The sequence below is a fragment of the Prinia subflava genome, chromosome 4 (assembly GCF_021018805.1).
Source record: "Prinia subflava isolate CZ2003 ecotype Zambia chromosome 4, Cam_Psub_1.2, whole genome shotgun sequence".
NCBI classification, from domain to species: domain Eukaryota; kingdom Metazoa; phylum Chordata; class Aves; order Passeriformes; family Cisticolidae; genus Prinia; species Prinia subflava.
Window position 1 is genome coordinate 38,118,042 of NC_086250.1, and position 12,010 is coordinate 38,130,051.

General features: G+C 38.5%; 1 protein-coding gene across 2 annotated transcripts in view; it reads right to left on the bottom strand.

Moving 5' to 3' along the window:
- The window catches only part of LGR5 (leucine rich repeat containing G protein-coupled receptor 5), a 91,836-nt gene that overhangs the window by 29,503 nt on the left and 50,323 nt on the right, over positions 1-12,010 (bottom strand). The window contains exons 3-4 of one of the 2 annotated variants that reach the window (XM_063396463.1): positions 9,704-9,775; positions 8,113-8,184 (exon numbers count right to left, since the gene is read on the bottom strand). The exons of the other annotated variant lie outside the window; for it this stretch is intronic. Coding sequence (XP_063252533.1) covers positions 8,113-8,184; positions 9,704-9,775 — 144 coding nt within the window. The remainder of the gene's footprint in view (positions 1-8,112; positions 8,185-9,703; positions 9,776-12,010) is intronic. 2 annotated transcript variants of the gene reach the window in all.

Below are 12,010 nucleotides of genomic sequence, written 5' to 3' on the forward strand. Positions count from 1 at the left end.
AAACATGACCCTATTTATAACTGAAAATATATGTAGATAACATGTGTGAGTTTGAAAGCTGCTATTATATTCCAGAGAGAGCTAATTTAGGGAAACAGAATTACTTGATCTCCTCTGATAGGCAGCATGTAAATAAAGCAGCCACTCTGAAATTCACCATGAACTCACTTAAAATGCCTAAACCTTTCAAAGCAAATGCTTGAGCTATGTGGACTGTAACCCACTAGTGTTTCCTGTGACACATTGTGAGTTCTGTGACCATGTGCACAAATTATGAAAAGATATTGTTCATGTAGAATGAAAACCTCATTTACTGGTACAGACAAAGGCAGATGCTTGAAAAATACTTGATTTGCATTTTTTTATCAATTTAATATGAATGGAAGCTAAGTTTCATGCCAGTGGTAGGTTTCTAAGGGAATGTGTATATATATATAAATATATGTATTTTTTTCCCCATGTTCTGTAAACCAGCTACAACCTGGGTATATCTCACAATCGAGAAATTCCTTAATATCTTGTTGGAGTGCCCTGCTCATTCATTCAGGTTTAAATCAAATGCTAGATGGGAGATTGGGAAGGAGATTTCTCCCAAGCCATTTGTCACCCTGAAATGGATTGCCTCATCTTGAACGGATGAGGACCAGAATACAATGAAAGGTCTGGAGTAGAGCGAAGCCACAAAGATGGATACAGAAGTCAAGGATAGTAAGTTTCTTTTAATGTTTAAGTTTAAGGTAGGGGAGGTAAAACCTAAGGAAAAGGAACTGTAGGTAACAGGTAAGGGAGGTAAAGAAATGGGGGCACAGGAAGCCTGATTTTAGGCATGGTGGACTAAAGAAGATGTGTGCTTCTCCCTCTCATATCGCCTTTCTCTTCTCCTGACTCAGCTCTGTTATGCAGGGAGCCTCAGTCAAGTCTCTCCATGAAGTATGGAGCAATGATGGGCAGGGATTGTGGACAGGGCCTGTCTGGGGAGGGCATAAAGGCCCGGAGAGGGTCACTTGCAGTCCACCATCTTTATTAGCGTGTCAGCAACAAACCCTCCCAAGGGTTTGTTCACAGGATTGACTAAAGTCTCATTTAAGTAATGACAAGTGACATCTAAACTACCTTTGAAAAGTGGATGTAATAAAAATAGAGCTGGCTGCTGTAAGCCATGTTTTTCAAACCTGGTCTTTTAAGCAGGATATCCCCTTAAGTCCACAGGGGAAAATGCTAGGACTATTGCAAAAGCTGAAGTACAACACAAGAGCCCAGCAGTTCTCACACCTCGCTTTTACAGGACTGATACAAAGAACCCTGCATACCAGCAAGAAGACCAAAAATGACAAATCACAAGTCACAGTTTAGGAGCATTTGTTTCTGTCCCGCTGCTCAGTTTTACATGGGGAGGTTTCCACAGCCCTGGGAGTTTCTCATTGTGTAGTGTTTCTCTTCACATCCGGATGAGCTGCTCAGGGGTATTCGCAAACCTGCATTCAAGATGATGGATGCTATCACACTGCATACAGGAGAAAAACCAACTGCATTGCTACGTTTATACAAATTTTGGCTCTGATATTGGGCACTTTCAACTCCCACAACTGGGAGAAAGTGGGGGCTAGCAGTTGTTGGGTTATCCCAGGAATCTGGCTGCAGACTCAGATCATGACCCCACAGACAGACAGGCACGTTTGATTTGTCTGGGAACACTCACAAGTTCTCAGCCAAATGGCTCAGAGTGACCTCTCCTAGCCTCCCAAGCAAGGTGTCACCTGCTGGGGACACTCCCAGGGGCATGTGATCTACCAGATGAACCCCAGGAATACAGTCCCCAGTTTGGGGCAATGCTATTTGGCATGGGTCAAAAGTGTGCCAAGGCCCCTGCTAACAGTGCAGCCGGGCGGGCGGCCATGGCCAGAGCCCGGGAGTGCTCTGCAGCACTGCCTGCTCTGCTTGACTGGCTGTGGCTACCACAGTGTGCCACTGCACGGCCTCCAGGACCTGTGTGGAAAGCTGCTGTAAGCCCCTGTACTGCCAGGCACTCCAACAGCAGCTTCCTGACCCCCCACATATCCTGACAGGCTTCAACCATGCAGGATGATTTCTGGCTAGCAGTTCTGAGGCTGAGAAATTTGTCTGTCTTAGAGATGTGACAAATCCTCCCTCTTTTGAGATTACTCATAAGACAGGAAGGAGTCAGATGCCTGGTACCTTCTGTTGGATGAAAGTAAACATCATCTGGTGGGGCCTGGAATTGCTGATTTAATACAGCCTCTTTGCATCCCACTTTGAGAGTAGCTGGCTGGTTGAGTTAGGGACTGCCCATAAAAAAAAACTGTAGCAAATGCTTTTTAGATAACCTTGCACATCTACCTTCCTTCCCTTGGTTATGAATCCAGAAGAATGTCTGTGACTGAGAGGGGTGGTCTGATACTGTACTACTGCTTGATGTTTCAGTCACTCTTCTTGTTGCCCAGTGCCCTGGGACTGCAGCCCCAGCATGGTAAAGGTGTGCAATAAAACGAGGAGACTGCAACAGTGAGTTTTGAGGTGTCTTTGTGTACGTGTAGACATCTGCATGGGTACAAACAACCTCAATTTCAAACGTGGGAAATTCCTCCTCTGGGAGTTTGTGGTACCTGCTGAGGTACCAGCATTCTTAAGAAGGATAATACCTTCTGTAGACTTCATTATCATGGGGTGTGACATGGAAAACCACAACTAAGGTTCCTGTCTTTTCATGAAGACAGGTCTTCAGAGAGAATGTAACATCTGAGATGAATTCTAGATGATATTTTGTGTAAAACCTGGTGTCATCATCAAGTGGTTTATAAATACTGAAATAACTTATAAATAAAATTTAAGAAATCTACAAATTACGCTATAAAATTCTAAAAAATTTCATTGATACTACTTTGTTGTTACTTGTTAAGTCAAATTAATTTGCTTCACTAAATTGCAGCTTTGCAGGTTGTTAAGGGAGAAGAGATGGTTTATATTTTTCCATCTGTCAACTGTTTAAAGTGTTTTGTGGGCTATATTTTCTTCTGCCCTATTTTCCACTATCAAAGTAAAAGTCCCTTAAATTTCAGGAATGAGAGCAGGTGATACAGTAAGTAATGCTTGCTTTGAAATGTTCTTCATGACTGGTGTGGCATGGGCAGTGAGATAGCACCCGAGCTGTTCTTAATTTTGACTATTTGTGTGTCTGACAATGCAGCAGTAAGAGCTTCTTATTAACAATGATATCTAAACAAGAAAATAAATGGAGTGAAGTTTCATTTAAGAATTCACTGCAAAGGCTTGTGTTACAATAGTTCCAGTAAAAGAATAGCAGAACCTTTGCTTTTCCATCTGCAATGTCAATTACCCTTTCCTTCTTTATTTAGCAACATTTGAAAATGGAGACCTGCAACTTCTCATTGGCTAATATAATATATAAAATATAAAATATATTTTATATGTATGTTTTATATAAAATATATCTTAACATACAAGAAAAAAATTGGGGAAAAAGGTAAAAAAAAGATTATTGATATGTCATTGATAGTTTTTGACCAATCCCTGCTTGTTCAAAAATACTGAAATTATATGTCAATTATGGTATATAAAGGGTGTAATTTAAAACAAGATGATTATACCAGAGAAACAAAGATACCTATTTAAACAAATCCCTGCATTAAATTAAAAAAGTTTGACACCAAATAAGTTGCTAATTAAAAAAGACATTTGAAAAACGTATCAATGTACATATGTAAAAAGTTTTTGAACTATACATATATATTAAAAATCACTAAAATTTTTTTTGATTTAAACACAGAATGGAGATATTGATCATGTGCGAAACACAAAATCCAGAGACTTCCTGCTAACAATCTGTTCTAAAGAAATAAATTTGCTCAAGGTAACTTAATAGGGATGAGAGCATTCAAGTGACTCTTTGAACACTGCTGCCAAGTATTGAGATGCATCAGTGATTGCATGTTCCTCCCTTTCAATCAAGGTATCTGCACACTGTTTTGTGCTTGACAGAAATAAATGCCATTTGAATTGTTAGGACTAACAATCAATCTGGATAATTTGTGTTCACACTAGATTTCAGAGGAAAATTATAACCTACATGATAATACAGATACCCTTCTGCTCAAAACCACATCTCAAAATCAGCATGTGCTTGTTACTTCCTTAATTCTCCTGGCACATAGGGAACTAGAGTCCTATGCAAACATTGCCCAAGCTCTGGTAGCTGAATTCATTTATTAATCAATGCAGCACATCACTGGTTCTGACTACTGAACTACAAAGACTTATAAAATTGGAGAATATTTTAATATTGTTCAATCTTACTTTTTTGCTTCAGTGACAGAAAAAAAATGTCATCCATTAAGGTTTTCTCATAGATTTTTCCTGTCAAAGGTGAAATTCACAAATCTTACATGTTTTTGGTTAATCTTTGTGCCTATTTCTCATTTTATAGTGGTTATTGAGTAATATCTGCTGTCTGAATAAGATTGCTCTGTTCTAAAGGTAAGTCAAGCCCTAAGAAATTTATGAATTTTTGTCACTAAAACTTGTCACACCACTCTACATACTGGCAATAGTACAACTTGGACAATAAAGTGAAAGAAATTGCTGCTTGTTCCTGCAACACATCAGCTCTCGTTCTCTGTACCACAGACCATTTAACATCAATTCTATCAATATTGACAACTATACTGTCATTTTATAGCCTGGAACTGGATAATAGGGAGAGTATATCATCCAGAAATCCCTGGATGCAAAAAATTGTGATGAATTTGTATTATGGGTGAAAGTGAAATATTAGTGTGTATATATATGTATATATTGTGCACACATGCACAATTAGACATGGAGACTTCTATAAAAAGGATTTTAACATAATCCTCTTCACATTGATTAAGGTATCAAGGCAGTTGCTATGGTTTGCCCCTTTGCATGACTGCCCTTCTTGAGTAAAACCACAAAAGGAAGAGAATTGAGTCCCATCACCAGCTTTTTTCCCCCCTGCATATATGCTAACCCAAAGCAAAGAGTTAATGAGGCTTTGAGAAATCATGCCACCTGCAGACTTAAACATAATAAATAGATGAAGTTGTTATCTTATAGAAACTGCTTTTGAGAAGGCTTTTAACCTCTTAATTACACTCTTGAAAAGACTCCTGCTATTAAACGGTTTCAAGAAATAATTCCTATTGTAGATCAGAAACCAATGCAAAACAACCTTGTGAACAGAAAATTCCTAGACTATATGAAAGAAGAAATTGAATCTGTGCACACCCTTATCTGGCAGGCACAACCCCTTTTAAGCAAACAAAAGAATAATAGTCTTCTTTTCCTCAAAGAGGTCTCTTTTGCCAGTGATCGTTTTACAGGTGATAGTAGCTTTTCTGTACAAGCCTGTATCATTCCATCTTGGGTCTGCTAGGCAGCTGTTCAAAGGTTTCTACTGACCATTCCTATTCTCCTTCTGTTTTAATTCAGTCCTTTAAATAGATTGCACAAACTCCAGTTTACTTCTTCAACTTCTTCACCAAGGAAAAAAATATTTGCAACAAAGCCTGAGTGAGACTGTCATTTTGTTTAGAAACTGTATGAAAATTCAACAATCTCTTTCAGAGTAACAAAGGAACTCTTGTTGGCTTGGCTTATCGTGTTTTGGTCCAGAATGTGTATAGAGTGATGTGATCCCAGCGAGATTTTTTTGTTTGTTTAGTAGAAACAAAACTTAATATAGTCGCTAGACCAGCATTTTCTCATGACTTTTTCAAAGATCAAAGGAAAGAACTGTAACCTCAAAAGTATATGGCTAAGATATTTCTGTCTGTGTCTGGTCAATAAAGAAAAAAGGCATTGACCAAGTAACAATTATAAGATAATTAATTCTTAGGGCTGTTTCACCTTTAGAAACCTTAACAAATGCTTTGTATATTAAGGAGGCAAATGTAGTTCAAGACAGGCATAAGAACATGGGAGCTATTACAGTATAGTGTGTGTCTGTGTAGTGCTAAGTTTACATACACAGATTACATGATTTCTCTGAAAATAAACTAATTTCATTAATTCTGATCTTCCTATTTGGGCTGAACAAAGTGTATATAAAATACGTTAACCTCCTGGTGGAACTTCCTTACCTACACAGAAAAGAATAGTACGTTCAACATAGCACATTTCTCAACCAACACGTCTTAACTCTAACCAGATTGGTACAGATGCTCATTCTATCCTTGTCAATGTTAGACTTTTACCTGTGATGTTGGTGATCAGTGCACACTGTAGCAACATTTCTTGTGAAAGCTGTTTGAACTTCCAGATTGAATTCTCTATTTGGATCTTGTAATGTTTTAGGAAAATCATTTTATTTGAGAGTAATCCTGTGACAATATAAGATGGTCAACTAAAGCATAGAGAAGAGTCATTTGAGGTTTTCCTCTGAGCAAAGAACTGCTTCTCTATTTTCAATCATCTAGATATTTCATGCTGCAGATTCAAAATCAGTAGCTCCTTTAGAAAACTTTGTGAATTTTTTTTGTATCAGATGACAATACAATTTTGTGGGTAGTTCAGAAACTAACTCAATTTACCGCATCCTGTGTTTAGACAGCAAAAGCATCTTTGTGGTTTCAAAATATGAACTGCAAGTGCAGCAGAAGAAACTTCTGATGCCAAAGTGCCTGAACAAGTACATGGCAGATGAAGTTCAGTATAGACAGGTGTCAAGAGAGGCACAGAGGGAAAAGGCAATTCAAACTTCACAGGACGAGTTCTTTAGTAGCTATTAACATGATAGAAAGAGGTCCTGCAGCTGCAATAAGAATGAAAATAACAGCTCAGCATTTAGTAAAGGTTAAAAAAGTTTAGAAAACCAAGGTTTTGAATTAGTGGGAAAGCAAACAAAAAATCATCCATTTTCGCCCTTCATAAACGCCTGGTGCACAAGCACCTTAAACATGCTGTACAGGGCTCATCCCTCCTTCACTCGTCTCAGATCAAATACATGAGAACTGAAAACAAGTTCAGTAATGTGACAAGGATGACAGAAGAATGGAATAGCTGCCACATGAGAGACAATCCTAACATATTACATCTGAAAAACTGACTAATGGAGATATAAGAGAGGTATACAAATCTAGTGTATATGAATATAGAACTGCTGCTTCCACTTTCTCCCGATGCTGCAGAGAACATTAAATGTGGTGAAAAGTTCCAAGTAAATATCTGAAGGTACCTCATCATGCTACAAAGACTAGCTGATCAGCAGACATGCTGCCACAAGAAACCCACAAGCGTTCCACTGGCTCAAAATGCAATTGCACAAACTCATAGAAGAAAACCCTTTAGCTATCAAAGCCACAATAGATGCAGTGAGGCTCTGACTGCAAATCTCTGGCTGCTGGAACAATTTACCAAAGCAGTATTATACACTTTGCTGGACCGTCTTGTTTTCCTTTGGCATTTGTTATTGCAGGCTGGATGCTGGGCTAGGTCAGCTTTCAGCACGACCTGATACAACCATTCTCATAGGGCAGAAGCACACCAAAATAATTTCATTTATACCACAAAGTAGCCAATCTTCACTCTTGGTCTAGCAGTTCTGGCAGGAGTTCTGTTAAAACTGAAGCTTGTGGACTGAGTCAGCATGGACAGTCAAGACCTATAAATACAGAGACCAGCCTGAAGCACAGAACGTAATTAAGCATCTTCTAGTACACTTTGTTTCATGAGTTATTATTGTTTTTTATACTGCTTAAAAAGAAAAAACATATAAAAAAATAGGGAGTAATTTGGGATTCCTTCTCTTCCCACGTAAAGAATACTAACAAGATACCATGTTTTTGACAAAAAGCATTGCAGGCCAAGGAGTGTCTTCTCAGATGTTGAACCAGTCTATAATGCTGCAAAGAAGCCGCTAGTGTCAGGAAATTACTGGAATGAAATCAATCACTTTTGATGTCTAATTGAGAGCACAATTCTCTTGAAAAGCAGCTCAAAGAGAATTAAAAGAAAAGTTGTCTCAGCACATTACAAAGTAATACGAACAGATAATTATTGGTAATCATGTATTAATGTTCATACAGAGTTGCAAATTGATTAATCAGGTATACTCACAGAGACTGCAGGCTGCGCAGGTTCTGGAGTGCTTCGGTAGGAACCTGGCGTAGCTGGTTATTCTGCAGCATCCTGCATTTTGGGTAGCACAAAAGCCAGAATCAACACTGTAAAGATAATTTCTTTCTACTGCAAATTTTCTTCCAAGCTTGCCTTCTTTGTACTACTTCAAGATAATGAAGAAAGTTACACAAATAATCCATTCCCCTGCCCTGTCAAAGGCCTGCTCTCTTCAAAGCAAACAAATACCTGTAGCATATTAGCTTTGTTAACAGCTAGACATCAGCTTTGAGCAGGATTTTCAAAGCAGCTAAGGAAGTTAAAACAATAAATCCAATTTGCTTTCAATAGGGCTTATAACCTCCTAATTGCCTCCAGTGATTCTGAAATTTTCATCCTCTTGTACTGATACTGTTCTCTTTCTGAAGTAGCTCTCTTCTGATGAAGCTGTGAAGGACTGACTCCTGAAATTCTTACTCAGGAAAATGCACCAATGGTAGATCAACTCTTAACTGTGTGAGGCATTTATGATCTAGTTTGAATAAAATTTTATCTCTAAAAATAAACTGCTAATTTTTTTTCAGTGAAATAAATTTTCTCAACTAAAAGGTTGCTAGCAATGAATTGACGAATCTTTTTTCTGAAATATTACAGAATTTACCTTTCAAAGATTGAAAAATCACTTTCCACTCCTAAAGAATATTTTCCTCCTTTTGAATATTGTTTCATTCATACTACCTAACATCCTTGTTTGGACCAACTCCTACATATATAAACATTCTATGTGGAAAAATCCCCATATTCAATGGGACATTGTAAATGAAATAATTTCTGGCAGGCCTAAATCTGCTTGGGCCAACAAGAGCTAGAGCTTGCCAGCTTAGAAGTAGATGGAATGGGAATCTCGTCATACCTCTTTTCCTGCTAAGTATTTTTTCAGTAGAGATTTGTGCAGTAGCATCAGACACTACCTAGGAGGCTGGTGTTCCTGCTAACAATAATTTCTGTGGACTTCACATGGGCAAAGATCCCCTCTAGTGTAAACACTGAGATGTAGCCTGCTAGTAATTTTAGTAAGTATATGTACTGTCTTATTACTCCAAATAATACAGGGTTTTGTAATATTTTTAATAATTTATGTAATAGTCATTACTTTGCAAAGAACCATACATGAAATGTGAACTGTGTTTTAAATTAAATTGCACTGTATACAGTGTTTTTCCCCCCCATGTCTCTCAAGGAAAGGAAAATCCCAGTTTTGTGTGATCATGAAAAGTTCAGCTCAAATCAGGACTTCTGAGATAATTAAAGAAACAATTAACTGAATCAATTTTTACCTTTGATATTGTACAGATAACTACTTGATGAGCAAGTTGTTTTTAGAATGCTATTAATGTTTTCCAACTTTTTTTAGGATACTTTCTATGTCAAAAAACAAAGATTTAATGATGTTCATATGTATCTTCAATGGAATTGTTCAAATGAGCTGATCAAAATATGTAATTTACTTGATCAAAACCTCACTGGTTAATTAGTTCCCTAGAGCATTTAGGAAATCAGAAATATATCAAACAACACAGAGTTTACTTACAGCACTTTAAGACTGAAAAGGCCAGCAAATGCTCCCTTAGGAATGTATGTCAAGCCATTTCCTGCAAGACGTCTGCAAAGTTTGAAAAAGGAAAAGAGTGAATAGTTTTTCTCTTCATGTGGAATTAATTTGGTTCCTAAAAAGTGCAACACAGCTATGTTTGAGTGACTGATGCCAGAGGCAGTAGTTTAAGAGACTAGTTTTGTCATTAATACCCTTTTAAAAACAAACAAACAAACAAAGAAAAAAGAAAAAGGAGAAGCCTGTAACTGCACTGTTCATCCACTGAGAGCTGGACTGAAGAGAAAATAATTCAATTTCATTGCAAATTTGGCTTATGGTTACGAATGTACATTGAATTCTTCATATTCTTTTCAGGATTTAGAACAATCCCAGCAGTTAAAACACAAACATATTGACAACCATTATCATAGTAGGATTTATAGGCATGCACTTTTGGAATTGTGCATATATGATTTTCGTGAACATTTCACTTATTTGCACAAATACCAAAATATATCCACGTAACCATGATTAGAGTTTATTTTGAAATAATTACAAATACAACTGCTGTACTTGTGAAAAAATGGTTTTCCCTGTGAGCAGATAGGCTGGCAAAAAGTGAATTTGTTAAAATTTGTAGGGCTTTTTTCCCCTACTTCTACTGCATCTTGCCTGAAGGTATTTTACAGACCTCGGTAAGTACATGAAATACTTCTGTAAAGCGTGTTACTCTGACAGAAAAAAACCCAATAAACAAAGAACAACAAAACCCCAAATAAACAAACAAAACCAACAAAAAAAAAACCCAAACAAAAAAACCCAAACCCTGCATCATTCTGTAAAGTTTGTGTCTAGGAAAAAGAGGATCTATTTGATATGAAATAATGGCATTTCCATATTCCCCATCAGTGCAGCTCCAGAGGATCCTGGAAATGCTCAAGGCCAGGTTGGACAGGGCTTTGAGCAACATGGTATAGTGGCAGGTGTCCCTGTCCATGGAAGGGGGTTGGAATTAGATGGTCTTTAAAGCCCCTTCCAACCCAACCCTATGATCTTGCATTCAGCCTTCTGACATGGCAACTCAGCCTGAATTTGCTGTGATACCTGTACCCTACCTGGAAATCTGACTGCTAAGGGACAGCTTCCCACTAAAGTTACTTGGAGTCAGTAGGGCCCCAGAGAGTGCTCCTAGCTGATAAAAAGAGCAAATTAATATGATGTAACCCCCTTTGCAGAACAAGTTAAGCCAAGTGGAACTGTATGCCCCATCAGCCAAGATACTGCACACCAGCACTGCAGAGCCCATAGCCCAGCTCTTGTGATACCAGAGCTGACATCTGATTCAGCATCTGGCACCTTAGGAAAGAGCACAGGACTAGTTCCAGGAAGTTCCTTAGGTACCAAGCTGCCAGAGAGGAACCTGCAGCACTGAAAGAGGCACCAGATTTGTCAATACTGTTCATGGAAAAGGGCAAGCACTTTTGACTGGAGTCACAAAGATCCAGCAATGGCTGGCCCTTAAATGCTGTCCTCTTCCAGGGTTTTCTCTGAGCTTACTACAGGGTCCTCTGCACACCCTGTTTTTAGTCACTGCTTTCATACAGAAAATAAAAAGATACATTTGTCTATATGTTGGGGGGGGAAAAAAAGAAAGAAAAAAAGAAGAAAACATCTAGGTCTTAGTTCCAGAGGCTTTTCAGGAGTTTTCAGGTAGTGGAAAAGGTCTCTTCCAGTACAAATATCCCTGCTGAGCTACACAGCCTGTAACAATGAGCTAGCTCTCTCTGTTCCATGAAGGTAATTGTGCTCTGCTATGACAATCAGTATCAGACAGAGCTGCTGGGCTTGTCTCTCACTGCAGAGTGGAGCCTGATCTCCAGACATCTGAGAACTGGGCACATGCAGCTGAATTCGTCCAGGTGAATGTGCAAACCAAACATGGTTCACTCTTGCTCCAAGATGAGGCACTGCCATGCTCAGATGTGAGGGCCTTTTTCACATGTGTCAGGGCCCTCTGCACCTTCAGCTTTCACTCTTGTGAAATGACTTTTGTGTTGTTACTGGATCAAGCAGGTGTGTGCTAGGTCAGGCACAACAGACTGTGCTCCTGAAAGTAAATGCCTTTTGTGGATCACTAACCAGTAGAGGCTGACACCTGTCTAATTCTGATTTCAGTTTTTTAATGATATGATTGTTTAAAAGAAAACCTAAAGTCTACTTCACCTGTTACATCCCCCTGGGGAAATGGTTTCTTCTCCCTCAGGGACCCCTGGAACTCCTGTCATGTAGTCTGACCCTTCCTTC